A 26189-nucleotide genomic window follows, 5' to 3' on the forward strand; every position below is an offset into this window, starting at 1 on the left:
TTTGGGGTCACTGTGACGGCTCCTCTGACCTTAAGGGTCCGCAGGAAGAGAGAGCGCGCGAGAACATGTGCTGAGCCCTTTTATTGAGGAGAAGCTATTCAAATGAGGCCAGGGGTCAGGTTTCAGGGGGCTGAGTCTATCTTCATGATGTCCACTGTCAGCAGGTTAACTGACACCTGGGTAGGCCACACCCAAGGGCACAGTAGGAGAAGGGGACACACACAAGGTACTTCCCTGGAAGATTCTATCCTAAACAGGGCAAGGGGTTATATTACAAAGGAACAGGGGAGCGTAGCTTCACCCATGGGGCTGTAGCAAGACACACCCATGCACGAGACACCAACCCTCGAACCCAAGAAGGGTGGGGAAAGCTTGTCACATTTCTGTGACTGAGCGCCTCAGCACCCAGCCGGGGAGAGTGACTCAGTCACGTGCAAGGTTGGTCTCCCACACATCCCAGCTGAGCTGGGCCAAGGCAGCACACACTTCAGTGCTGGAGATGTGATGGGCCTCAGGGCTCTGGACTCCACAGACCACTAGTGCATACCTCACCAGTGCAGCCAAGTCACCACCAGTCACAAGGGCTTGGGTGCACACCCACAGAGAGTACAGAGATAGACGTAACTCAGCCTCTGTACCATGGGGATTTCTCTGTACACAGAAATTGTTTCTTATCAGAGTCTAGAAAAATGTGTACCCGAAGGCACAGGAAGGAGGAGATGCGGGAGCAGGGAGCAGGCGCAGCTGCAGTCAGCAGGAGGGGCTGGAGGTCTGAGGGGCTGCACCTGGGGGTCGTAGAGGAGGGGTAGGACTCCAGGACCTGAGTGACAGGGAAGAGAAGAAAGTTCTGGGCTGGGAAAGCTAGAGCGAGAGGAGGCAGGTGGGATGCGGTGAAGCTGCCCGCTGGGGTTCCCTTCCTCACAAGGTCAAGTGCAGCAGCTCGTTGAGAAGTCAGAATGAGAACTGGAGGAGGATCTGGCAGGCCAGAGTCTTGGCAGTCGACTCGGCCTCTGCAGAGCATGGTGGCTCTGCACATGCCCACAGCTGTGCTTCTGCAGGTCAGCAGCACAGGCACCTGGGCTGGGCCACCCTCCACTGTGCCCCACCCAACCCCCACGGATGGCTCCCTGCCACCTGAAGTCCTTGTGGAACCCAGCCCACCTACTCTTGAGTGCCTGTCCCGCTCCCTCTGCGGGGCCTTCCCTAGAGTCTGTCTCCTGACCCTGAGGGGTACCATGGCAGGCTTCCTGTGCTGTCTGTGAGGCTCACGCCATCCTGGGCCAGGAGTCAGATGGCAGGTGTCTCGGCCTTGGCTCACACGGGCTTCGTCCCCTAGCTCCAGGCCACCTGAAAGCCACACCCTGTGTCCGTGGCAGGTGGCCATGGACCTGCGCAGCCGACCTGGCCCTGAAGTGTGTTCACGTCTCCGTGTACCACAGGTGCCGTTAACCATCACAAGAACAAAGACCAGTCCCAGCCCACGGGCCTTTCCAAATCCGGTCTCAGGGTGAATCCGACCTGTAATGACCTGGTCTCAAGAGATGTCCATCTTAGGAAAACTGTGGTCCAGGGGGAGACAGTGAGGAGCAGGCTGTGGAAACCCAGGGTCTGCCAAGTCCGTGGCCTTTCTGAGGCTGGTGGGATGCTCTCTGAGGAACCAGAGCCCATGCTGTGTGCAGCAGCCTCAGACTGCGGCACCACCTACAGATCCCCGTCCTTGGGCACGCCACCCTTATCCAGACTCAGATCCACACAGGGGACGTGCTGTGGGCCAGTGTCCTCCCTGAAGGTGAGGACAGGGATCTCTGATGGCCACCTGTGTTCGAAGCCCTCAATCCCAGGCTCTGAGCAGGGCAGTGCAGGCCCTCCTGCAGGAGGGACTCAGGTCAGAACTTCTGAAGTCCCGAGGGTCACTCCAAGAGGGTGGGCACGAAGCTCTCTGCCTATGTTCCCTGTTTCTTTTTCCTCCTCAATTGTGATCAGCACATCCTCGGGAGGCTGGGGTGGGAGACCCTGCAGACCCTCCCCTGCACCCCTTCACACGTGTCTGCCATTTTGTGCTGCCACACTGCACAGCCAGCTCCAAGGTGTTCCTGAGCATTTCTCTGCAGCTTGAGTCCTGTGGGCTGGATCTGGCCCCTGGAGCGGCAGATGTCCTCTGACTGAGGTGGGCTTCCTACCTCCAGGGAAGAACCCAGGGTTTGCCTGGACTGTCCAGGAATGCCCAGGCCTGCAGCCCTGTTGTCTCGCAGGGTCGGAGCACCTGGCAGGACCCACAGGAGGACCTGCAGTCTAGTTCCCCCTGGTGAGCTGCAGGCTTGGGGGCTGGGGAAGCCGGTGAGGCCGAGGCTCGCTGTGCGCCAGGCAGCACCACACAGGCTCAGGCTGGTCCCATTGCAGAGAAGGGAAGGCCCCAGGCAGAGTTCAGAGAGTGTGTGCCCATGGTCACAGGGTGGGAGTGCACAGACCACGGTGGTGTCGTGGCAGAGTGGACGCACCGTGAGAATCGTCCCACTTGGAGAAGAGCACAAAGCGTCAGCTCCTCAGGTTCCCCCCCAGAGGACCTGGCCTGGGGGCGGGGCAGGATGGCTGGATTCACGGGCTCCCTGGCCCCAAGAGAACACTACACTCGGAGGGTCCAGGCTCTGGAGTAGGGAGCTTAGGTGGAAAGAGAAATTGATCTTTTTTTTATTATTTATTTTTTGAATTTTAATTTGTTAGACATGACAGCAGAATGCATTTCACTTCATAGTACACATAGAGAGCACACATTTTCACAACCCTGGTTGTACACAGTGTATTCACAACATCCATGTCTTCCCATGTACTTGGGGTGATGATGTCCATCTCATGCCACCATCTTTCCTACTCCCATGTCCCCTCCCTTCCCCTCCCTCCCTTTTACCCTGTCTCAAGTTCCTTCATTCCTCCCATCCCACTATAGATCAGCATCCTCATCTCAGAGAAAACATTCAGCATTTGGTTTTGGGGGATTGGCTTAATTCACTTAGCACGATAGTCTCCAACTCCATCCATTTACCTGCAAATGCCATGATTTTATTATCTTTTATTTCCAAGTACTGTTCCATTGTGTATATAGGCCACAGTTTCCTTATCCATTCATCTGCTGAAGGGCATCTAGGTTGGCTCCACAGTTTAGCTATAGTGAATTGTGCTGCTGTGAACATCGATGCGTCTGTGTCACTGTAGCGTGCTGTTCTCAAGTCTTTGGGTATAAACTGAGGCGTGGGATAGCTGGCTTAAAGAGAAATGGATCTTCAATGTGTCCCCACAAATTCTGGTGAGACAGGCAGACAAGGGGTGATCCTGGGAGCCTCAGGTGTGGGGTGCCTAGGCCCCTACTTTGTGTGTCGTCCTCAGGGAAGAGAAGTGGCCTGGGAGTGGGTCAGAGCCGTCAGGCGCAGAGGGGAGCAGGGCCGGCATCACAGAGACCTGCTGAGGGTGAGGGTGGTGGAAGCCTTGGGGTGCTGGGCCCAGGGAACCAGGCCCGTGCCCTGGGTGGCCCCTGCATGGAGCAGGGTCGGGGCCTCGTGTGTTGCTTCCTGCACTCGGCCTGCTCTCCCCTGCCTGGTGACCCCGCGGAGCTCTGGCAGCCCTGACACCCCTCCGCTGTGTTTCGTGCTGAGGAGCTCACACTGCACATGGGATTTGCTCCCCAATGACGCCCAGGAGCACACAGGCCTGGAGAGGGAGGCTCCTCCAGGGAAGTGGGCTTGCCACACGCCCACTCTGGCCGGCACGGGTTCCCGGAGATGGTACTTTAACAAGAGAGAGTCACCCAGGGGGCAGGAAAGGAGGCCTGGAGCAGTGCCCTGGAGGACAGTGGGGCTGGGGAACCCCGTCCACCCACTGCTGAGGGGCGCCACCACAGGGGCGTCAGCAGGGTCACCACCCTGGGCTTCCACGCCAGCCCCAGCCCCCAGCTGCCGTGAAGAGGAGAGGTACCCAGGAGGTACACCCCCTATCAAGACGAGGGCACAGCAGTGGGGAGAGGTGGGGACGGGAGCCAGAGTGGCCGGTGGGAAGAGGATGCCAGAGAGCCAGGTTCCTCGGTCAGTTGCCCAGGGAGAGGCCCGGGTCACGGCTGAGAATCCAGGGCTGTGAGGAGAGGACAGCAGAGACTCAGAGCACGGGGGACTGTCTCTGTGTGACCTGGGGAGGCCCAAGGCCCCAGTCGGGTCGTGACCTGGTCCTGAGAGGAAGCAAGTCTATGCAGGACAGAGCGGCCCCAGGCCCCACCTGAGCAGAAGAGGAATGGGGGTCATTAGGACTTAGCTGGGGCCAGATGGAAAGAGGAAGCTTCAGCTCTCGGTCAGTAACTGCCAACTCAGGTCCCAGCACTGTCCAGTGAGCCTCCAGGGGACAGCACCAGGCTGGGGACCATCATTAGGGTACCTCCACCTGCAGCAACTCTCAAAACATCCCAAGCTGAAAAGTAGAAGCAACCCGGAATCTTCAAGGACTTCCCATGCTAGTCCAGCTAGTCCAGCAAGTCCAGTTGCCACATTTTCTTTCTTTCTTTTTTCCTTTTGTGACTTGCTGGGGATTGAACCTAGGGCTTGGGCATGTGAGGCAAGCACTCTGCCAACTGGGGTATGTCCCCAGCCCCCAGTTCACACGTTTTCTAGTGTCATGGACCAGAAGCCTGAGAACCAGCCCTTCGGGTGGCCAGTCCTCTGCATATGCTGCGTGCACTGGGCAGTCTGGGTGCACACCCAGGCGACGTGTGTTACATGTCACACGCGTGTGTGTTCTAGATCACCACGATGGAAAGCAACCTGAAGACGATCGAGGAGGAGAACAAGGTCATCGAGCAGCAGAACGAGTCCCTGCTGCACGAGCTGGCCAACCTGAGCCAGTCCCTGATCCACAGCCTGGCCAACATCCAGCTGCCTCACATGGTAAGTGAATGAGCGCCCGGAGGGCGGCCTCCCTTCTCACGTGGATAGATGTCCTGTGCCATCACTCCATGGTCCTCCGCCTTCGGGCACCTTGGTCACCATCCCAAAGCCATGTCGTTGCCCGCTTAGCCACCGTGGTGGGCGGACCCATGAAGCCGAGTTGTTGACAGGCTGTCTAGTAGATGACGCAGGGGCAGGGTGCTATGCTCTGTTTTATGCTGTTGTGAATATACTATGAAGAAAATAAAAGTTGTGTATGAACTACTATTTAATATTTCGTAGGATCCAATCAATGAACAAAATTTTGATGCTTACGTGACTACTTTGACGGAAATGTATACAAATCAAGACCGTTATCAGAGTCCAGAAAATAAGGCCCTACTGGAAAATATAAAGCAGGCTGTGAGAGGAATTCAGGTCTGAACAGCTGCTCTAGTGGCGAGACTCATGCTAAGAAAGGACGCCTCTTGGTTTCGGCTGCTGTGACTTGTTACCAGAAAGCGTTCTATTTATTTCTGTCGGAACAGTGTTATGCTTACGAGACTCCACACGGTTTTGTGTCTTGCTTTAAGATAGCACCTGCAGAATAGTTTTTGAACACATTCACATTTTGTACGTTTTCCTAAGAGCTGACGTAGTGTGATCTGCCATGTAATGTTTATAGCTGCTACTGTATGCACACTGGGGGTATATATATTTCTGAAGAGGTAAGCTGATCAAAATAAATAGAGTGTAAATTCTTTTTAATGCTTTAGTGATTAAATGTTTTAGTATTTTGAACTGAAATGGACAAAAAAAGAAAAAGAAAAAAAACATCTTTGAATGACCATGTTGTGGCCCCACAGCCACTTTTTAGACATTATCATTTTGCCTCGTGTTGGAGGACTTTATGGAATTTAAGAAATACATTTTGTGTGCATATTGTTTCATAGCGAGAATTGGTTGCAAAATGCTTTATTTTTGAACAATGCTTGGAAATATTATGTGATTTTTTTGTTTGTTTGTTTTAGGAGGATGGTGTATGGTGGGGGCAATAAATGAGGTTTTTTGCATTCCAAGGAAATGGCATATGGATTAACTGTAAGAAATGAAATAAGTAATTTATTGTAAGACAACATCAAGCCATGGAAACTTGGCAGAAGATTCAAAGCAGCTTAAGCAGCACTTTTAAATTAACTCCTAAACATTACATGGTGTGACTCTGGAGACTTCCGTTAAGACAGGACCTTGTCAGAGGTGGACAGCACGAAGATTTCCTTTTGCGTTCTCAGTACCCTCTGGAACAACCTTCTCTTATCTCTCCTAGAGTCCCGTGCCCCTCTGAACTGTTCCCGCAACATAGTTTACCTAACAGAAGTTGTGTGCTTTCAATTTGAGCAAAAAGATAATTTAAGAGCATTTATTTCCCCTTTTCACTTATAAAAAATCATTATCGTTGCTATTCTCATTTCACGTTTGAGGGACAAAAGCTGACGGCTGTGAGCACTCTGGTTTCTGGACTGAATTTCCTGCTGGACGGTGGGAAAGCAGCTCTGTAAAGTTTCCCACCCCTCGCCCCACCCGACCCTGACTCTGAATCGGCTTTGGCCCTATTCAGAGCGCTCTGAGAACGACGGACGCTTACGCTCTGCCCTCGCGGGTCCAGGTGACCACAGAGCATTGCATAGCCTTGTTGGTTATTGTGCCCTATGCTGAGAATGAATGCAATCAGAGTTTAACCTAACTAATATACTGCAGCACTTTTTGCTTTGAACTAGGTCATCTTAGACTTCTTACACCTTCAGGATTGGATTGTTTGACTCCAATGACTGCACTATCTGTATGCATAAGACCACTTTTGACGGCTGCGTTCCCCTTCTAAGTAGTCTTTTGACGATGTGTTGTGTTTCCTGATGTTGATTTCTTTTAGTAGCATCTCTCCTTCCATGTCTTGATGTTATGCAGGAAGTACAAAAGTACTTTAAAATTTTGTTATGAAAAAAAAGATGGGTTTTGTAAAAATTAAAAAAAATATTTTTAGCAGAACAGGACTTACAGGGTCATTGTCCCCACAATGTGCCAGTCGACTATTTGCACTTACCTTGTCCTATTATCCGTACGGAGGTGTGCAATTCCTGTGTCGGTCACCTCGAGACATGAAGCTGGACGGATGAGAGCGGAGGCCCCCCGGCTGACCCACCGCGTAGCCCAGGGAGACTACAGGGATCTCACGACGAACATTCTGATACAATACTCGACCTCGGTATATATATGTGTATAGATGTGTGTACATCCCAGCGGCACTTTATACTGTTCACTGTACAGACGCCTACAGTTCTCCAGGACGGTCATTCCTAGCTGGGAGAAGACGACGTCACTGCTCGGGGCCCTGGCACGCCCCTTCTGTTGTGCGACTAGTCCTAGCTGCCATGCTCAGAAATGCCTTTTGAGAGCAGAAGCAAGGTGCTCACTGTCACCTGATGCCATACACGGTCCGGGCCTCGCCTCGGAGGGCCCCTGTTCATAGCGGCACACGCATTCCCCCGCGTCTCGTCTGCAGCTTCTCGGCCAATGTAGTATGCTTTTAGTAGAGTAATAGGTAGTATCGGTTTGGATTCTCATTGTCATCCCCCATGTACAATGGAAAGGGACACTAAGCACAAACCTGCTGCTCATGTAACGTTGGTACATAATCAATCAGAGTCATCTGTGACTGTTGTATAGGGATCACAGTGCCACCTGTTAGAATGCTGACCTTCCATATGGGCTATTGTGAGTTACCAGAGCTTATTTATTATAACTTATTGTTCATATTCATTTGAGTTAATTTAAGCAATCATTTATCAAGACAGAATTTTGTATAAACTATTTATTGTGCTCTCTGTGGAACTGAAGTTTGATTTATTTTTGTACTACACGGCATGGGTTTGTTGACACTTTAATTTTGCTATAAATGTGTGGAATCACAAGTTGCTGTGATACTTCATTTTTAAATTGTGAACTTTGTACAAACTTTGTCATGCTGGATGTGAACACATCTTATCTAAATAAAGAGGTGTTGCCACGTTTGTAGCACGAAGGATCTCTACCCGGCTCTGCGTCTTCCCTGGGCCTCTGGCCCCCAAACCAGAGCGACTCTCTGCACTGCCCCACTGTCGAGGGCTGGTCCTCAGCCCTGGGGCGGGTCAGAGGGACAACTCTGAGTGCTTTCCCGGTCTGCCCACAGTGTCCTTTTTGAAAACACAGTTTTGCCACATTTCCTGCAGCACCTCCCAGCTCAGAGTGTGCATGGAGGTGAGGCCACTGCCCCTGTCACTCAGGTGTCCCCAGGGACAGGACATCTGCTGGGAACAAAGGTGCAATCCTCCTACTCTAGGTGACCATGTTGTCACTGAACAGCCCCCACACCGATGGCTCCTCTTGGAACCAGTGATGTCCGACCTGGCTTTCACCTGCCTGTGACCCAGTGCAGAGTCACAGGCTGCAGCTGGTGTCTGGCTTCGCCACTTCTCCTCCTTATTCTTGGCCTCCGCTGTCTCCCACAGCAGGGGTCATTCTCCCAGGCCCCGAGCAGCTGCTCGGCAGAGTGTCTAAGTTGTTTGTGTGGCCGCCACCACTCCTCTGCCTTAGATCCCTGGGGGAGGTGTCCTTCTCAGTCTCACACCAGATCCAGTCCCGTCTGAGTCTCCATGGACGGTTACCTGGGTGTGAGGAGATGACACATTGCTGCTTCAGCACTTGCAGCAGGATCCGAGCACCCTTCACCGTGCACCCTCCAAATGTGGCTTCACAGTGGATGACTAACCCTCTCTCACATCACCTCAACTGAAAAGGAACCTCATGGTTTAAAATTCCAAAATATCCCCCACTACAGTCACACAAGTCCCCTTAACGTACAATTTAAGGAAAAGACCTTATAAGTTTTGTTAAATTCCAGAATCTCTGCGCCGTGGTGCCTCCCACTGCCTTGAGCTCAGGTCAAGAGCACCCCTTGGAAGCTGGCGCCTGGTGTCACTCCCAGCAGCACCACTTTCCGGAGAGTTGCCACCCACCTGCAGCAAGCCCAGCTGGCGCCCTGGTGAAGGGGCAGGGGCTCTGCCTCAGGATGCCTCCACTTCACTCTCCGGGACCTGCAGCGGGAAACCTCTGTCAAGCCTCAAAGGCCATCTGTAGGAACAAATGATGTTCATGCAGATGGTGACTGCCATGCCCCAGGTCTGTCACCTGATGATTAAAAGCCATTTTCCCCGGGAGCAGTGTGTGCCCAAGAAGTGATAGCACTTTCAAACAGTAACTTAACTAATGTCAAAAATCTTTGAAAATTCAAGATTTTGACCCCAAATTACCCAACTTTATCCTAAAACTATTGAAAGAGTTGCAAATGCATCAAAATAAATTAAAACAGCCTTAAAATTCTATTATAGAGGAATAAGTAAGGGATTCATGAAAATCGCCCCTGTTGGAGCTGTTGAAAGGATCCTTAGAGGGGCAGGTGCAGCTCAGAGGCGGAGTGCTTGCCAGGTGCTCGGGAAGCCCTGGGTTCCAGCACACGTGATCCTTAAACTCGGCAAGATGACTGGGATGAAACCAGGGAACTGTGAACACGTGAGGCCGGGTGGCCAGCATGGAGGCCAGTCAAGTACATGTCCAGAGAAGCTGCTCCCTGCCTCCTGCGACTGCAGAACACATGCCCGAGGAGGAGGAGCGCCAGGCGGGGAGCACAGGTCGAGCCTGGGGCAGCACCCCTGTGTTGCAGGTAAGAGCAGGAAGACGGCGCAGGCCAGAAGGGCACACAGAGAGTGCACCTCGCCCGGCCCCAGGCTGGCCTGCTGCATGCCTGTGGCTTTGTGGAACCCAACAAGGAGGCTGCATCAGTGTTGTCTCACTGGGCAGAGGCCAAGCGTGGTCGGGGCACTGGGGGGCTGAGGCTGAAACAGGTGTGAGTCCATCCAAAGCACACTCCCCCGCCAGCAGCCCACCTGTGGGTGCCAGAGCAACCACAGGGACACGGCCAGGGGCCTGCAAGGGTATAGACACCAACGGGAAAGGGTGCGGCCGCCAGACTCTGGACGGTGGCCTCTGGGGACCCAGGGGTTCCAAAGCCTGGTGTCTCTGCAGCCCCTGAGGACTGATTGGGAAGCAGCCCTCCTCTCCACACAGGAAGCCGTGTGCAGCCTCTGCCAGCTGTGAGTGGCTTCTTGTCACCAAGCACACCTTCCCGTGGAGTTAGCTGGAGGCCAGTCCTGCTGGAGGAGGACACGGCAGTTAGGCCCCTCAGCAGGATGCAGCTCTTCTTCCTGGGCAGTGCCCATGTGGATTGGTGCCCTGGCATTCAGGGCAGCAGATAACACAGAGGAGCCAGGACCTCAGGCAGAGCGCAATCTAAATCCACATCAAGGAAAAACCTGAGCGTCCAGCAAGGCCTGGCTGCCTGGCCACGAGTGGGAGGTGGGCAGTGTCCCTGTTCTTCCCTGTCCGTTTCTTCACACCAGACGCTTTTCCCTTCTGTGCTGCAGTCCGGGCCCTTAAGTGGCCTCCAGTCATTTTTTGAGCAAGGCAAGAGAAAAATAAGGAAGAAAAGACAAGCACAGGGAGGGGGGTGGGAGGGCCGGGGAGCAGGGCCCGGGCCGCAGGCCCAGCCAGAGCGAAGCAGTCTCAGTTGGCGTGACAGCAGAACTCCTGGAGCGGCCCCAGGCTCAGGTACAGGTGGGTGGGCTGCAGGTGGCCGTGGCCCTGTTGTTCCCGAGGCTCAGCTTCCCTTCCCTGGAACCTGGCAGGCTGGCCAGGACGACCTGCACAGCCCTCAGGGAGGAGCCCTGAGCCATCACCGAGATACGCACTGCTCAGGTCGGAGCAGAACCACAGCAGCCAGAGCTTCTCCTCTGCTCAGTCAGCCACAGGGTTTTCTATCCCATGTGTAAGGAGAAACGGTAAGTATTAAGATCATTTTCTTCATCTAATCTGTGGGGGCAAAACCTGCCCAAGACCAGCTGAGAGTGGGCTAGAAAATCGACCTTATTAACTCTGTGTGCACCAAGCTGGGCGCCCACACCATCATCTCCACACAGACCTCCCTGAACACCCCTCGGCTTTGCCAAGACCCTGCTAAGGGCAGACAGTCCCTGGGAAGTGTCTCGCCCGACTAGGGGAGCCCTGTGTGGGGACCCTGTTCCCCTCCTGCTTTCCTAGCAGACACAGGATTCTCACTCCCTATCCAGGAGTGGACAGAACTGGGCGAGAAGGATGCTACTTCCTTCCTCTGCTGGGAATGGCCTCTTTACACAGCCCCAGATCCTGGGATCCGGGCAGATCATCGTGAGCATCCAGTAGACACGATGCCACCTGGAAGAGAGGGTCAGGAGAAAGCACGACTCTCAGTTCCTGGTCTTCAGGGCCCAGATGGTCAAGGAAGCCACTGGCTCCATAAGCCAACTGAAATACCCCACCAGGGTCCCCCTTCACCCCTGGGCTTCTGGGTCCCCCGAGTCAGACACTGTGTCTCTCCAGCCCCCACTAGCAAGTCTCAGGTGGTTTCAAAACCCAACAGTTTGAAGACAGCCCCCCAAAACTGTGTCTTCAGTTGTATGAAACGAAAGCAGACCCTCAGCTGAGAGCAGACGGAGGCCGTTGTGTGGGAGCTGTTGGGACCAGGATCTGGCAGAGACTCCAAAGCAGGCGAGGGCAGGAAGGCCTTGCAGGGGAGGGAGGGTCTCAGGGCAATGCCCAGGGGGCCGCTGGCCTGTGCAGCGAGTCCTCGAGAGAAACACGCCTCCTCTGTTTCAAAGAGTACCCTTTTTTTTTTTTTTTAACAGTGTGGGTAGGAAAAGGGAAACGGGCCCTTTCTTTCCCTTATTTACAATTTTTTAATAATCTTATTTATTTTTATGTGGTGCTAAGGATCAAACCCAGTGCCTCACCTGTGCTAGGCAAGTGCTAGCAACCTCAGCCCTAAAAGAGTATTCTTATATTATAAAAATAACATGAGGTGTTTAACAGACAGCAGAGTACTTGAAAGGGAAAATAAAGACATTAAATTTTTAACTTAGTTTTAATGATGTGCAATTCACCAGATTTTTTGACCAGACCATATATTAATCAAGGGTTACGCAATACTGATTGTTCAAGGCATCATATTTATGTAAAAGGCAGCACCATTTACAAGTTTAACTTTAAAGAACCAAGATTTTGCTATGGTTTGGATGTGGTGTCCCTCAAAACCTCACATGTGCAAGAAGATTTGGAGGAGAAATTAATGGGTTATCAGAGCCTTAACCCAATCAGTGAATGAATCCCCTGGTAGGGATGAACTGAGTGGTAACTGGAGACAGGTGGGATATGGCTGCAGGAGGACGCATGGGGCGTGGCTTTGGGGTGTACATTTGTGTCTGGTGAGTGGAGACCTCTCCCTCTGCCTGCCTCCCCCGCCCCTGCTTCCTAATCTCTGTGGGAGCTGCTTCCCTCTGCCACACTCTTCTGCCATGATGTTCTGCCCACCTTGAGCCCCGAGGAATGGAGCCGGCCTTCTGTGGACTGACCTCTGGAACTGTGAGTCTCACATGACTTCCTCCTCCACAGTGGTTCTGGTTGGGTCCTTTAGTCACAGCAGTGGAAAAAGCTGACTGAAACAGATTTTAAATGTTGAGTTGTGTCAATGTAAAGCAAAAGTCACTTCCACGTTGCATTGTTAACAATGAGCCAAGATTCAGAGAAGCCCACGGCCGTGGAGGTACTGCCTGTGCCTGGGTCCTGTCAGGGACAGCCTCCACCCAGCTTGCTAGAGCCCTGGGTGCTCTGGGCCCTGGCAGTGCCCAGCTGCAGCAGGTGTCTTGCAGGGAGAACCCCTTCAGACCTCGACACTCCCCATACCCAAGGCTCTTGCCTGTCGCCACCCTGCAGGGGATCCGGTCATCCCAGACTCTTGCAGTGCGAGTCCTGTCAGGTTGACTGAGACAGAATCTCCCTGTTCTTTTGTCTGGGTCCACTCGGGATATTTTAACAAAACACCATGGACAGGTGGCTGAACCACAGCTGTCCTTCCTCACACTCCGGAGGCTGACTCTCCAAGACCAGAAGCTCCAGCATGGTGCGGGCCTGTGTGCTGGCTCTCAGACAGCAGCTGCCGGCTGTGCACTTGGTGGACAGATGGAACAGCACCATTCTCCAGGCCTGCTTCTAAGGACACTAGCCTCTCTCATGACCCACTCCTGCTCAAGGCCCTCTCCTAAAGCTAGCTCCTCAGTGCTAAGGCATCAGCCTGTGGATCTGGGGGACATAGACATTCAGACCAGACCCCCCAGGCCACTTCTGGGCTGCAGATCCCCACATGTGTCTGGCTCGGTCTCCCTCCCTGGCAGCAAGAACCCTGGGTGGGGGTGGGGGGTCCCTTATATACACTTGACAGTATCAGGATAATTTTTTTCTTTAAGGTACCTTCTAAAAAGAAGACCTCATCCAGTCAGTAGCTGCCAAACTGATGCCCCCACAACTGTATGCAGGGACGGTGTTGACCATGACCTGCTTTGTTCTGAGGCTGTACAAATTCATGCTGCTTGCAGGAGTGACCAACAACAGGAGCAGACCTCAGAAGGACCAGCAGTGGAGTCACGCAGTCAGACACCGCAGGGCCATCTTCAGGGTGGAAAATGGCCCCCGTTACAGAAGGAGTCTGAGGGTTATAGGTTACAATGAGCGTGAATTAATCACTGGAAACTGAGGCAGAATGTGTCCGTTGGGCAGTTAGGAAAAAAGTTGTGGAAAGTCTGAAACTTATGGTCACTGGGAAGGGATGAAAGCTGAGAACCCGGCCGGAGCTCACTGTGTATCCTCTTCCTTGGGGACCACTGTTCCCACAGCTGCACAGTGCTGTTCTCCCTCCAGGACTCATGGGCAAGGGCACAGGGTGAAAGTCCATGGCTCAGCTCAGTCTCTTCAGGACGCAGTGCTGCTGGGAAGGGTTAACGCTTCCTTATTTTTTTCTCCCTCCTCCCGGCCACACTGCCCTCCTATTTTCCCTAGAGGCTGGCTTGGGGGAAGTTATTTTCCACCATCTTCACATGTTACCTCATCGACAACAGAACCTGCCATCAGGGTGACTTGAATTCAGCTCCCAGGCCACGGTCACTTGTATTCGGCTGAGAATCAACTGCTTTTCATTCGTTCTAAAGCAGAGGTGTTATTTCACATTGACAATGTTCTCCGCCTTCCAAAGCATGCAAAAGTCAGACCATCATGCACTTCTACACAGGCAACTGCCCGAGGCCACACGCCCTTGGTTCCAGCCCCACAGTGGAGGGAAGCCCAGCTGAGGCCCGAGCCTGAGTCCTGGGACCATCAGCACTGCCTCAGAACAGGTCCTGCAGACTTTCAGAGCCCACTCCAGAGCACCACTTCCTTCTGGAGAGAAGAGGAGGGAAGTAGGACCCTGCAGGTGGCCCACTGAGGAACACACAGCCCATGAAGCTCACAGCTCTCAGAAAGTGAAAGGGAGAGTCCAGATTGTAGGAGGAGCCGGGAGGAAACATCAGAGACTTGAGGCACAGTGCGGCCATGGGCCGAGGGGCTGAAGGGCACCTCCATGGGAAATGGGCCACAGTCGGCCATCTGCTCAACCTTGCAGATAATGTCCATTATCCCAAGTCCCCACGCACCTTAGAGGTGCTCTGGGAACCAGCCGTCACCCCATAAAGTTGACCAGTGTGCAGAGGAGGTCCAGCCACTTCTCTCCTTGCTCCCTGGACTACTGAAGGCCAAAGACTCTGAGGCCCAGGAGGGGCAGGGAGAGCCCCAAGCCTAGGGCATACTGGGGACTCCAGCTGTGAACCAGCCCTTCCCTGCACCAGGGACAGGAGGGCCCTCCACAGCCCTAGTCAGTGAGCACCAGAGCCCCATGGCTCCACCTGCAGGACGCCTGCCTGCCACCTCTGCTGGTCACCCCTGGGTGGCCATTGCATCCCATGGCCAGGCCCTCTGCTTTTGGTATGTAAATGCATGTGCCAGTCACCCCTGGGTGACTCCTGTCCAGGACTGCTGCCTGAGACGAGGCTGAACCCCAGTTTCTCTTCCTCCCATCCCCTCTCTCTGCCACTCGCCCCACAGGGCCCCGGGCAGAAGCCTGGGATCCAAAAGGCCCAGGGTTACTTCCCTCTCCAGCAGGAACGAGGAGACAGCAGGACGCACAGCGTGGACAGGGAGGTCTCATTGCTCCCAGCCATCGGGAGAAGAACCAGGTGAAGGTCAGGGCTTCTTAGAGGAGAAATGGGGCAAACCAAATCTAAGAGTTTAATGGAGCTGAGAGGATCGACACACCAGGTAGCCCTCAAAGCCAGGGGAGGCTCAGAGAGCTTCGCCCAGGAACAGAGAAGACGAATGAGGTGGTTGGAGAACAGGGGGGCTGTGCTCCGGGCTCACCTCACTCCAGCACAGCCGTGGTCTCCCTGCCTCTGCCAGGGCCCGTGTGCTCAGACTGGGGTCATGCTGTGAGGACTCCGCACAGGGGCCGCCCAGGCCAGGACCAGTTTAAAGAAACAGGCTGCACAGATCTTCGAGGCCACAGGAGAGTGCTACTGATCCCATCTGCAGTGACTGTCTGGACTCGGCTGTTGGTGTGGGTGTTCATACAGGTTCTCCAGAGAGGACCCAAAGGACACGCGTGAGGGATTGCTTTCAATTCAATGAGTCGATAGTCCTGGGAACCAGTAGCTTCTCAGTGCAAGGAGCTCGAGCCCCCAACAAGAGGGACCTACAATGCAGCCCAGGCCCAGGCTGAAGACCTGGGGGTCCTACTGCAGAGCCTCTGGTGCAAAACTGCGCCCCAAGTTGAGAATCATGCCTGGTGTCCACGTGAGAGCAGCATCAGTAGACGCACTGCTCAAGACCAGCAGAGCTTGTGCACACTCCACACTACCTTGACCCCCCAGGCCTCCCCACTGCACAGGGCAAGCCTCTCCCCTCGGCTCCTGCCCCCACGGCCAAGGCAGAGGCAGATGCCCTCGCAGACACACCTAGGAGTGTGCTTTGCCAGTTCTCCAGGCAGTGTCAATCCTGCCACGTTGACCAGCAACACCAGTCATCAGAGTGTGACTTGACTGTCTTTACAAGAGTTTCTAAAACTCAGAAGGTGGAGTAGCCTCAACGCACCAAGAGCATAAGTGAGCACCAGATGCCTAGTCTGAATTGTAGCTGCTGGAAGGCAAACCCACTATCTCCATAAAGACCACTAGAATTGAAATGAATCCTGGTCATGGCACGCAGCTCTGCATGTTCTAAATCAGTGCACTCCTATAAGGTTTGTAACTCATACTGTAACTAACGTGTTCAGCACAAAATTCAAATTTCCATGGAAGGAATTCTGGCTTAAATGTTATGTAAATATGTAAACTTGGGAAACTTGCTCAGGTTGGATTTAATATTCCAAAATCCTGGTAGGGCAGTACTATATTTGCCCCTCTGTGGGATTCTGCTGCATGAAACTTACTTTTCTGGAACATCCATTTCTGGCAAGTGTGAATCTGTCCTTTTAGAGGCTGTAAAATAATACACCTGCTGCGTCCCAGCGCTGGGCATGCACATGTCTCTGCAGGAGGCTGCCCATCCTTAGAGGGGCCTCAGGTCTTGTCCATGGCAGGAGGTGGGAGCCAAGCAGCAGGAATAGAACATTTGGCTAGAATACCACATGCAAATTTGCCTTCCCATCATATTGTAACAAATACACGAAATGCCACGTTAGACTCTTTCATCACCTACATCTATTTCATTTTATTGACTATTGAAAATACAGTTGTCTGTCTTATTTCTTCTTACAGTGTCCTTCAAATGCATTGTTAGATTAAGGCGGTTCCAAACCCTGGCCTTAGAAATGGGGAGGGACTAGAGTAGCCGGAGGCTGGGGGTTGCTGCAGGTGCCCGTGGGGGGGGGGGCCCAAGGGTGGCTCACACCTGGAGTGTCGGCCTTTCCAGTGATGCAGCTTTTCCCACCAAGAACTGATCCGTGGGCACACGAGGACAATTCTATAAACTGGGCTCACTGTGCTGACCGCCAGGCTTCCGTTAAAAAGCAACTTCCCTGCAGTCCTGCCTGCCTTAAGTCAACAGATGTCGCATTCCTCAGCAGACTACCTGTCACCTGCAGGAGAAGTGCAGGCCTGAAAAGCCAATGAGCAGACCACAGGTCACCCTGCAGGGGTGGGAGAGATAAGGATCATTCCCTGAAATCTGTAAGAACAGGTTCCAGTGAGAACCGGTCAGCATGGGCCCAGGTGACCCAGGGTTGCCATGGCAGTGGGGACTTGAGAGTCGGATGTCATCCTGCTGTCATTCAACGGTGAAGAGGTGCCCTCTGGAAGCTTCCCTAGGACCCCAGTAGAACAGGAGGGCAGGAGGGACGCTGTCCCCTCCTCTCTGGCAGGACCCAGTTTCCCCCGGGAGCGTCTCCTTTCCCTTTTCCTATCCCTTCAATAAACTCATGCTGCTCTTCTGAGGGACAAGTGTGACATCTTTCTGGCATGAGCGCAATCTTTGTGGTGAGGAAGGACAGCTGTGCTGCCTAAGCTCAGTGAGGCTCACGCCCGGGGACAGAACTTTATAGACGTGACAACAGCTGTCGTGCCCGGCTGGAGGGGGTCAGCTCCTCCCGAGTCAGGCTGAGCGTCCTCTCATTTGTTCCAAAGGAAGTTCCTAGCAGGAGTGAGAGCAGATGCAGGCAGCGCCGCTCCCACAGCTGCGTGTCTGTGGGAGGAGGGGGTTCACGCCTCTGGCAGGGTGACCACGCTGTGCCTAGTAAGCATCCCACATTAGACACCTTCCAGAGGTCAGCATGACAGGCAGAGTGGAGGCAGAGCCTGGCTGCATGTGCCCTGGCTGCACCCCCACACAGACCCTCCCAGGGTGGTCCAGGTCAGGCCTTCTCTAAGACCGGGAGAGCCCAAGGAGAAACCTGGGGGCCGTGAGGGAGGCAGCAGCTCCTGTGTCCCAGGGTACTGACTGTGCTTGCTGTGCCCTGCCACCTGGCAGGCGCCGAGCAGCAGAGGTGGGCCATCACCCCGCACAGGTAGGCTTGGGAGAGTCCTGCTGACCGCGGAGCACAGGGCCTGACAGACAGAGGGCATGCTGGGCAGGGCAAGAGGGCTCTCGGGGCAAGTGCAGACTCTTCAGAGGACACCAACTCAAGGAGGTGGGCCACGAAAGCCCCCAAATGCTGAGCCACGCACAGTTGGAGGAACAGCTGTGAGTGTCTCAGCATCTGCCTCATTTTAAAACAAAAAGGATCTCATCTACTCTAAAGCAAGGCGAGTGGCCTGAGCTTCCAGGGGAGCTGCAGGAGGGAGGCGGGGAAGAAGAGGCTCAGGACTGGACACTGGATGCTGGGGACGGGTCAAGACGAGCAGCTTCAACCTGGCCAGGGTCTTCAGCCCCTGTCCCTATGAGGCACCTTCCGGGGCCTGAGAACAGAATGAGAGCAGCTGCCTTCCGCAGGGCTTGACCGGGCTTTCCTGCCCCACTCGGGCTGGGTGACCTGCAGGAATTGGGCAGGTCCTCCAAAGGGGGAGGAGGGACACATACCTGCTTATTCCTGGCACAAGAACCAGAACCCAAGTACCCGCTGTGCGTCTGGAAGTGCCACTTCAGGTAACAGACTCCACATGGCTCTGACGTGACCAAACACTGCTCACAGAGCAATGTCCAGCAGAGAGCAGGCCCACTGCAGCCCATCCTGGAGCTGGCCCGGCAGCCCAGGGAGTGGCTGGTGGTGGCTCCAGAGTGCCACAGTAAAGCATAGCAGGTGTGACCACAGAGGTGTGTTCTCCAAGGGAGGCTTATGGTCCTGGAGGCCCCAAGTCACAGGGACCTGTCCCTCCGCACCTGCAGGCAGTGATTTCCTGCCTCTGCCAGCTCCTAGTGGTCCCACATGCTCTTTGGCTTGTGGTTGAATCAGTCCGGTCTCTGCCTCTGTGGTCACATGACACCCTTGTCCCTGTGTCTGTATCCTGGCACCTCTTCTTAGGAGGACTCCAGTCTCCTTGGACTGGGGCTGCCCTTGCACCTGTGAGTTTACCTGATTACTCCATTTCCTGAGAAGGGCATGCTCACAGGCCTGGATGGGACAGCAGCCTGTTCTTCACGGGAACAGGTCATCACAGAGCAGGCAGAGTGACAGCTCCCAGGTGTGCACAGCCGTCCTGCATGTCTGAGCCCAATTCCTGCAGGTCACCCAGCCTGAGTGGGGCAGGAAAGCTTGATCCATGAAAGGATCTAGAACCCAGCAATAAAGAATTAGCCTTTAAAAGACACAATGGGTTAGAACCTGGCCAGGCCAGGCCCAGCCAGGCCCTGAGAGAAGGGCATTACTGGTAAGGAGTGAAGCCCATCCTTGACTTTGGAGTTGGGAGGTGGCATGCAGCCAGGCGCATGGTGTCCTCCTGGTCTGCATCCTTGCAGCCCCTCTGAGAATGTCTGCCTGGACACTGCCCTATTGGCCTGCCTTGCTCTTCTGGGGAGGAGACCACAGGCAGCAGACGGGTCCTGCTGCATTCCATACTCTCACACTCCAAGAAAAAGCATGACATTCCCCAGGGGTGCCACACCCACTTCCAGGCCTGTGTATGCCCCAGGCTGAGGGGTGGCTGTGGGGACAGCGTGCTGAGAGCTGGGCGTTGAGCTGGAAGACACGTCCACTCACTTCCCAGATGGAGAGGAAAAGCTGCAGGCCCAAAGTAGGGCTTTTTTTTTTTTTTTCCATCGGTGCCCTTGCTCTGGGCCCAAGAAAAGCGGGGCCAGGACTCAGAGCTCAGGAAAGCATTGCTTGGACGGTAAAGGTCGGTCACAGTGGAAGGGCACCAACCAAGGCTGGCAATGGGAGAGGGACGGAGTCCTGGGAGCCTGGGCAGAGCTCCTAGCACTAAGAAACCCCAGCCACACAGTGGGCAAGACGCACGGGGCCTGTGGCAGGGCAGCTCCCTGGGCTGCTTCTCCAGGGAGTGCGCTGGACTGACCACGCATGGCCTGGCTGACCACCATGGTCTGGCTGACCACCATGGCCTGGCTGATCCCAGCCTGCAGCCCTCCAGCACAGACCACTGTTGGCATCAAACAGTAGTGGTCCAGGCCCAGGCAAAGAAGACGCTCACAAGGAGAGAGCAGGGTGCGGGCCCAGCTTCTTTGCAGGCACAGTCTCTTGGAACCAGCGGTTTTAACTCCGTATTTCCAAAACAGCACTGAGGAGAATATAGTGTCAAAATGTCTCCAGGGCCTGGGATATGGCTCAGCATATTGTCTAGCATGCATAAGTCACTGGGTTCAACCCCCAGCACCACCTAATAATAATAATAACAGCAGCAGCAACAACAACAATAATAACATCTCCAAACCACAGAGCTCTGCAGTCAAAGCACCCAGAAAGGAGAACAAAGCCCCCTGCACCACTGGTCCGTGCACCGCCCTTCACGCTCCAGAGCTGAATCTGCTGACACTGCCTGGGCTCTCCTGGACTATGGGGGCAGGAGTCTGGCCATGTCCCAGGTGGGATGCTGGTCTTAGGGCCGGCTCCTGCTGGGCGTGCCCATGGAACCAGGGCTTCCCAGGGGACAGGAGGGCACCTCAACTACCCAGGATTTGATCATCTGTGGCATAACTTGAGCAGAGCCCAGATGAGGGGTATTTTGAACCAAAGAAGGTCATGCCATTCAAACCCCCATGAAACTTGTGGTCACCCAGGATGGTTTGGCAGAGGTCAAGAGTCCAGGAATGCTAAGTAAAGCCACTTCGTACACACGAGGCCTGAAGTCTGTTGTGAAAAGGAGCCTGGGTCTCTGGTGCTATGCTTGATGAGGAAAGTTGGTTTCCTAGAACAGCGCAGCCTGCTCGGGTAGAACACTGGTGCTGACCTTCACTATAGTGCAACCCAAGGACACAGGGGGTCACTTTCAGCTCTCATGTCTGTCCTGAGGTGTATTCATTTCACAAATGAGGATTCTGAGGTATTCAGTGGTGATATTGCCTAAAGTCGAGTGGGACCAGGATTTTGAGGCAGCCCTGTCTGGTTCTACACCCTGTGACTGTCCATCCGCAGCACCAGCTCCACACACTGAGGCACATCAGAAGCTGGCAGGTGTTGTGTGCCCCTTCACAGGCAGCAGACCCTGGAGAGTCGTCAGGCAATGTCTTTCCACCCACTGTGCTGGGGCCACTTCTTGAACTCACAGGACTCCAAGGCGGAGCAGACCCTCTGAAGCCAGGCCTCAGACCAGTCAGCGACTTTGTACCAAGTGGACCCTGAAGAGACTCTTGGGACGCTGTATTGATCCAAGAGGAAAGTCCTGGAGTTTCCCCTGGAACAGACTCTCTGGTTCTCTGGTTGGGCTGAAGTTGCTGGGGTGGAGGGCCCTGCTGCCAGGGGACTGCTGCTGGAAAGGTCTGCTGCCGAAGCCCCGGTGGAAGGGAAGGTGCTCCTGCAGGCCGGACAGTGCTGGAGGGCCGGCAGGCACGCTGCCATTCCTCAGGCCACCACGCTGTGGGCAGGCCTGCAGGACACTCCAAGTCAGAGAAGAGCCTATGGCAGGACCAGCTGTGCTTTCCCCGTGAGCCCCAGTAGCACTCAGCCTCCTACCCAGAACTCTGGCTGCAGCAAAGAGGCTTCCGGTGGAGGGTGGCGTTTGAGCACTCCAACTCTCCTGAGCACTGTGACCTGGTGGTACTGAGCGGCTCAGCACCTTCTGACCAAGGCAGATCTGAACTCTGCAACAATCCATTCTTTGGCACACCTCAGGCCCAGGTTACCCATGCGATCCACTCTGACATGAGGGTGATGCTTTCTCCAGCGGCCCCTGTTCGTCCTTCTGCTGCATCCCGCCTACCAGGTAGCACCTTCCCCACCATGTTGTCCTGTTTGGACCTGCTCTGCTGGGCTTCTCTGCAGGTGTGCCAAAGTAGGAAAGGGCTGGAAGGCCCTCGGCATTGGTGCCTTCTGCTGTTTCCCTTGAGCCCACTCGGCACCTGTGCAGTGGTGTCTTTGCTGAACCGAGGAACCTGGCAATTCTGCGACCTGGTGGTACTGAGCAGCTCAGCACCTTCTGGTTGCTATAAAGCAACTCAATTCTGCATTTGAATTCCATGTGTTCACCTCCTGTGGGGGAGGCCTACGCTGGCAGCTCGGAGGTTCCACTTTCAAGTTCCACTGCCTGGTTCCAGGTTCGTCCCTCAGTCTGTCCAAGAGTGTGCTGAATGGGGGCTGCAGAAGGAATCAGACCCCTGGCCCAACAAGGTGCTCTGTTCAGAGAGGAGGCCCTCGCCATCGGGGCAGGGCAGCGAGCTCGCTGTCTGTTGGTCCTCGGTGGTGTCTGGTGGGCACAGCACCCATACTGAGGAGTGAGTGGATTTACAGCTCAGTGTGAATGAGCAGTGGTGCTCAGGCTGAGCTGGGGCAGAGAAGTGCTCTTCTGACCTAGGCACAGGCATCACGATTCACAGGTGGTGGGGACAGGGCTTTCCGCGGGAGTGATTTAGGGTTGAGTTAGTCTCTGGGCTGAGGGCAAGTCCTGTGGCCTGGCAGGCGCATCCTGAGGAGGGCTGAGGATAGGGGTGGCAAGGAAGGGGATGGGGTAGGCACTGGGCTCAAAGAGCAGGCCTCTGAGGGAGCCAAGGCCTGGGACTGAGATCCTGGTCCGTTTCATTCCAACTTTGTCATCACGGGGAGGTCCCTTCTGTGTGCATGTTTGTCTTCTACTGTTTTCATGGTTCAAGATTGTAAGATTGAGACAACACTTTTCATCAATTTCCTTTACAATTTTTAAAGCTTCAGTATCTTTCTTTTGAAAGAATAGCGAGCCACAGAAAGTCGTGAGTCCAGGCTGAGTCCCCTGGCTGTGCTGGTTTCCTCCAACCCGAGTGCCCTCCCAAGCCCCATGGAGACTGGGGCTGACCCCTCTCTGATCACCTTGAACCCAAGTGTTTTTGTTTGTTTGTTTGTCTTTTATCCTTTTATGGTGCTGGGCATTGAACTCGGGGCCTCCACATGCTAGACCAGGGCTCTACCACAGAGCTACAGCCCCAGCCCCTATTCTTTTTGAAATGGAGTCTTGCTATGTCATCCGGCTCATCTTGAACTCCTAGATTCCCGCAGTCCTCCGGCCTCAGCCTCCTCAGTAGCTGGAGATGCAGGGGGGCACACCTCCACCAGCCAGATGGAGGGGCTAACCTGGAAGGCTGTCTCCACTGGACTGTTTCTCAGGGCTGGGCACTGCTGACTTAGTCCTCTTGGGTTCTCTTCCTCACTCGCTTCTCAGGAGCTGAGGGCACGTGAGCTCTCTGCTGTCTCCCCCACTTCCAGTTGTTCTGTGCCCCCGACCCCCTTCTGCCTGGGAACTGAATCTGACAGTGAATCAACAGTGTCCCGATCCATGGTCTTCCTGTTGGGGTGGCCAGTGGGCGTGACCCCTGCCCGGTGTCCTCCCATTCCCAGTTACACCTGGCTGGGGTCTGGTTGCACCTCCTTTCCCTGCCTTCCCAGGCACCCCTGCCTTTGCTCCACCTTCTCAGGGTGGAACTCTCTTCAGTTACACCCCTGCCTGTGCCTCCAGTCCCGGGGGGTCCCCACAAACTATGGTCACATGGGAAACTGGGGCACGGCCCCACCCCAGGTGGCTCCTGAACTCTCTGAAGTCTTCACTAAGGAAAGAGTCACTGTGTTCCAACACAGGACCGGGCAGGTGCGATGCCAGGCCCCTGTTGGGTTGAGACTGTGGAGCCTGGACTCCTCGCACCCCAGGAAAGGCCAGGGTGGTCTGACTCCATCATCCAGACAGGTGGAAGGGCTGATCAGTGCCCATGTGAGAAGACCCCCCACGCCATGCAAGCCGTGGCTGCGTTTACACAGGTCTGCCACAGGCAGAGAAGAGGGGAGGGGACTGACCCAGGCAGGGTTCGGGGCTCCCCTTCTGGTTGCTGCCCTGGAAGTGTTCGGGTGCCTGACCCTGACCTGGGCAGGGGGGAGATGAGGTAAAGGAGAGACAGGGCCCACAGTATCCCTCAGATCCTGAAAGCCACTGTTGCAGCTGGAATGAAGACGGCCCATCTTCCGGAAAGTTCAGACGCCTGCCACCCGACAGTGATCCCGGTGGGGGCCTTCCTCAGAGTCAGGCTCACTGGCTCTGGGGTCTTGACCTCCTGGCCTCCTCTGAGGTCAGAGCCTTCGTAGCCCATCCCGTTGGCACTGTTGCAACTCTCATCTCCAGTGGACTGAGTTAGTAGTGCTGACGCCTCACCTCCACTTTCTGCAGCTGAACTGAGCCTTCTCAGGAGGGCCCTGCAGATGAGATTGGTTAAGTTAGGGAGAGGTCCTCAGGGTGAGTGCTACTCTTGCAGGGCCCTGGCCCCTAAGAAGGCAGAGCCGCGGGGCACAGAGTGACCAGGAAGGAGGGCTGGAGTACCTGATCCAGGAGATGGGCCCAGGGCGTGGCTTTCCCCAGAGGCGGGAGAGGCAGATTCTCCCCAGCCTCCTGAGAGAAGCTGCCCCAGCACACTGTGGTGGCCTGCTTGTGGCTCAGGACTGTGTGAGTCACCTAAGCTCTGGTGCAGAGGGACTCTGGGCCCCCTGAGTGACTCCCTGTTGCTCCTGGGTTGAGGGGCTGTGCACAGTGGGTCTGAGGCAGATTGACCTTGGGCCAGTCAGCAAGCCCTTGGCGAGTCGGTGCAGGCCCCTGTTCTGGGGCACTGACCAACCGTCTGGGCATGGCCTTGGCCTTCCCCAGGCCAGGTCTAGCTGACCCTGAAGGCTCAGGTCACGAAGGGTGTTCAGCCCTCACTGCCTGGCTCCATGGCCCAGGCTGATGGAGGGTGACGTGACGCGGGCAGCTGCCTTCCCTGTGTTTTCTTAACCCTTTGCCTGTGGGTGACAGGTCTCAGGACACAGGGCAGGGGTCACTCCCACTGGCCACGCCAACAGGAAGACAACGGATGGGGCACTGTTGATTCACTGTTAGAGTTCAGTTCCTGGGACAGTGAGGAAGCAGGCCCAGAGACAAAGCAGCCACCACTGCGGCTTAGGAGATGGTGCTGAACTGAGAGGAGAGCTGGTGGCTTGTGATGCCCTGTGGTACAGGTGCAGGTGGCTGCCGTGTCAGGACCTGAGTGTGGGGCCAGACACCAGCCACCTGGGGAGCCGGGAGACCTGCACCCTCCACCCCAAGGTAGCCCCAGAATATCCAGCTGGTCACCTGAGAACTGCAGTCTCAGGGCCTCCTCTCAGATGAGGACCAAGGGTTTCCCGGAGCCCTGGGGAGACCTGGCACAACCAGCACAGTGCCCCTGGGGTCTTCTGGTGCTTGCACATCTAGACCAACAAAGCAGCCAACCCAGCTCCACAAGTGGGGGTCTCGTCTGTCTGTGTCCAAGCTGCGCCCTGCCCTGGTTGGTGCCAGGAACATTCAGAACTGCAGGCCTCCTGGGCTGCTCTGGCCCTCCAGGTGGGCAGGGCCACTGGGGGCAGGCTGGCTGTGCTCATTCTTGATGCGTGTGCCTTGTCCCTGCCTGCCACAGCCAAGGCCAGGACCTGGGTGTAGAAACACTAGCCTGTGCTTGGGACAAGTGGGAGGTGGCACTAGACAGGAATTAATGTCGAAAGGGGTGGAAGCAGGGGCCCAGAGGAATTCACAGCAGGGGGCCATGGAACAGAATAGGGTCTGGGAGGTTGCCCAGAAGTTTTCCAGCAGATGTTGAGGTCACTTGGCATCTGGTGCATGGGAGAGGTGGGCACACAGACAGAGCACTGCAGAGCTGAATGGAGGCCCAGCCAAAGGACTGCTGACCCACCAGGCTGAACTGAGTCCAGGCCCAAGGGGGCGGGTGTTGGCGGCGCAGAACTCAGTTATGGAGTGAGCGGCGCTGAGCACAGGAGACTAACAGGATTTGGGGTTCTCAGTTGTGGGGCGAGGACCCAGCTGAGCACAACTTCCATGCTGCTGGCTGTGAGACAGTGCCTTGGGCGACTAGTGGGGAAGGCACCTTTTTTAAGGAAGGGGCTACTTTGGCTTCTGACATGATAACCTTGGGATTCTTGTAGGGCATGCAGAGAGAGGTATCAAGAAGGCATTGGAAATGCAAATAGCACCCTGGAGTAGGTCAAAGAGGAGATGTAGGACACGGTCTGGCTCATTGTGAGTCTACAGGTAGGGGAAGGCCATTACAAGTCTTTAAGGGTGTACTCACCTCCAGACATGTATGGCAGCCTGGAGCACGTGGCCCAAATATGAACAACCTTTAAAACTTTTGTGTTGTGTAAGAAAGAATGTGTTCTTTTCC

General features: G+C 55.0%; 1 protein-coding gene across 9 annotated transcripts in view; it reads left to right on the plus strand.

The window, feature by feature from the left end:
• Positions 1-7437, plus strand: part of MYT1L (myelin transcription factor 1 like) — a gene marked incomplete at its 5' end in the record, with an annotated part of 133517 nt that extends 126080 nt beyond the window's left edge. For 6 of the 9 annotated variants that reach the window (XM_081265474.1, XM_081265472.1, XM_081265473.1 and 3 more), the window contains 2 exons: positions 4779-4922; positions 5205-5487. In XM_081265474.1, coding sequence (XP_081121600.1) covers positions 4779-4922; positions 5205-5345 — 285 coding nt within the window. In that variant the 3' untranslated portion in view covers positions 5346-5487. Of the gene's footprint in view, positions 1-4778; positions 4923-5204; positions 5488-5932 lie in introns of those variants that run through there. The other 3 variants (XM_081265476.1, XM_081265479.1, XM_081265477.1) reach the window with 1 other exon arrangement.
• Positions 7438-26189: the final 18752 nt, after the last annotated feature.

The sequence above is a fragment of the Spermophilus citellus genome (genome assembly GCF_964194105.1).
Source record: "Spermophilus citellus genome assembly, chromosome: 13".
NCBI lineage: Eukaryota > Metazoa > Chordata > Mammalia > Rodentia > Sciuridae > Spermophilus > Spermophilus citellus.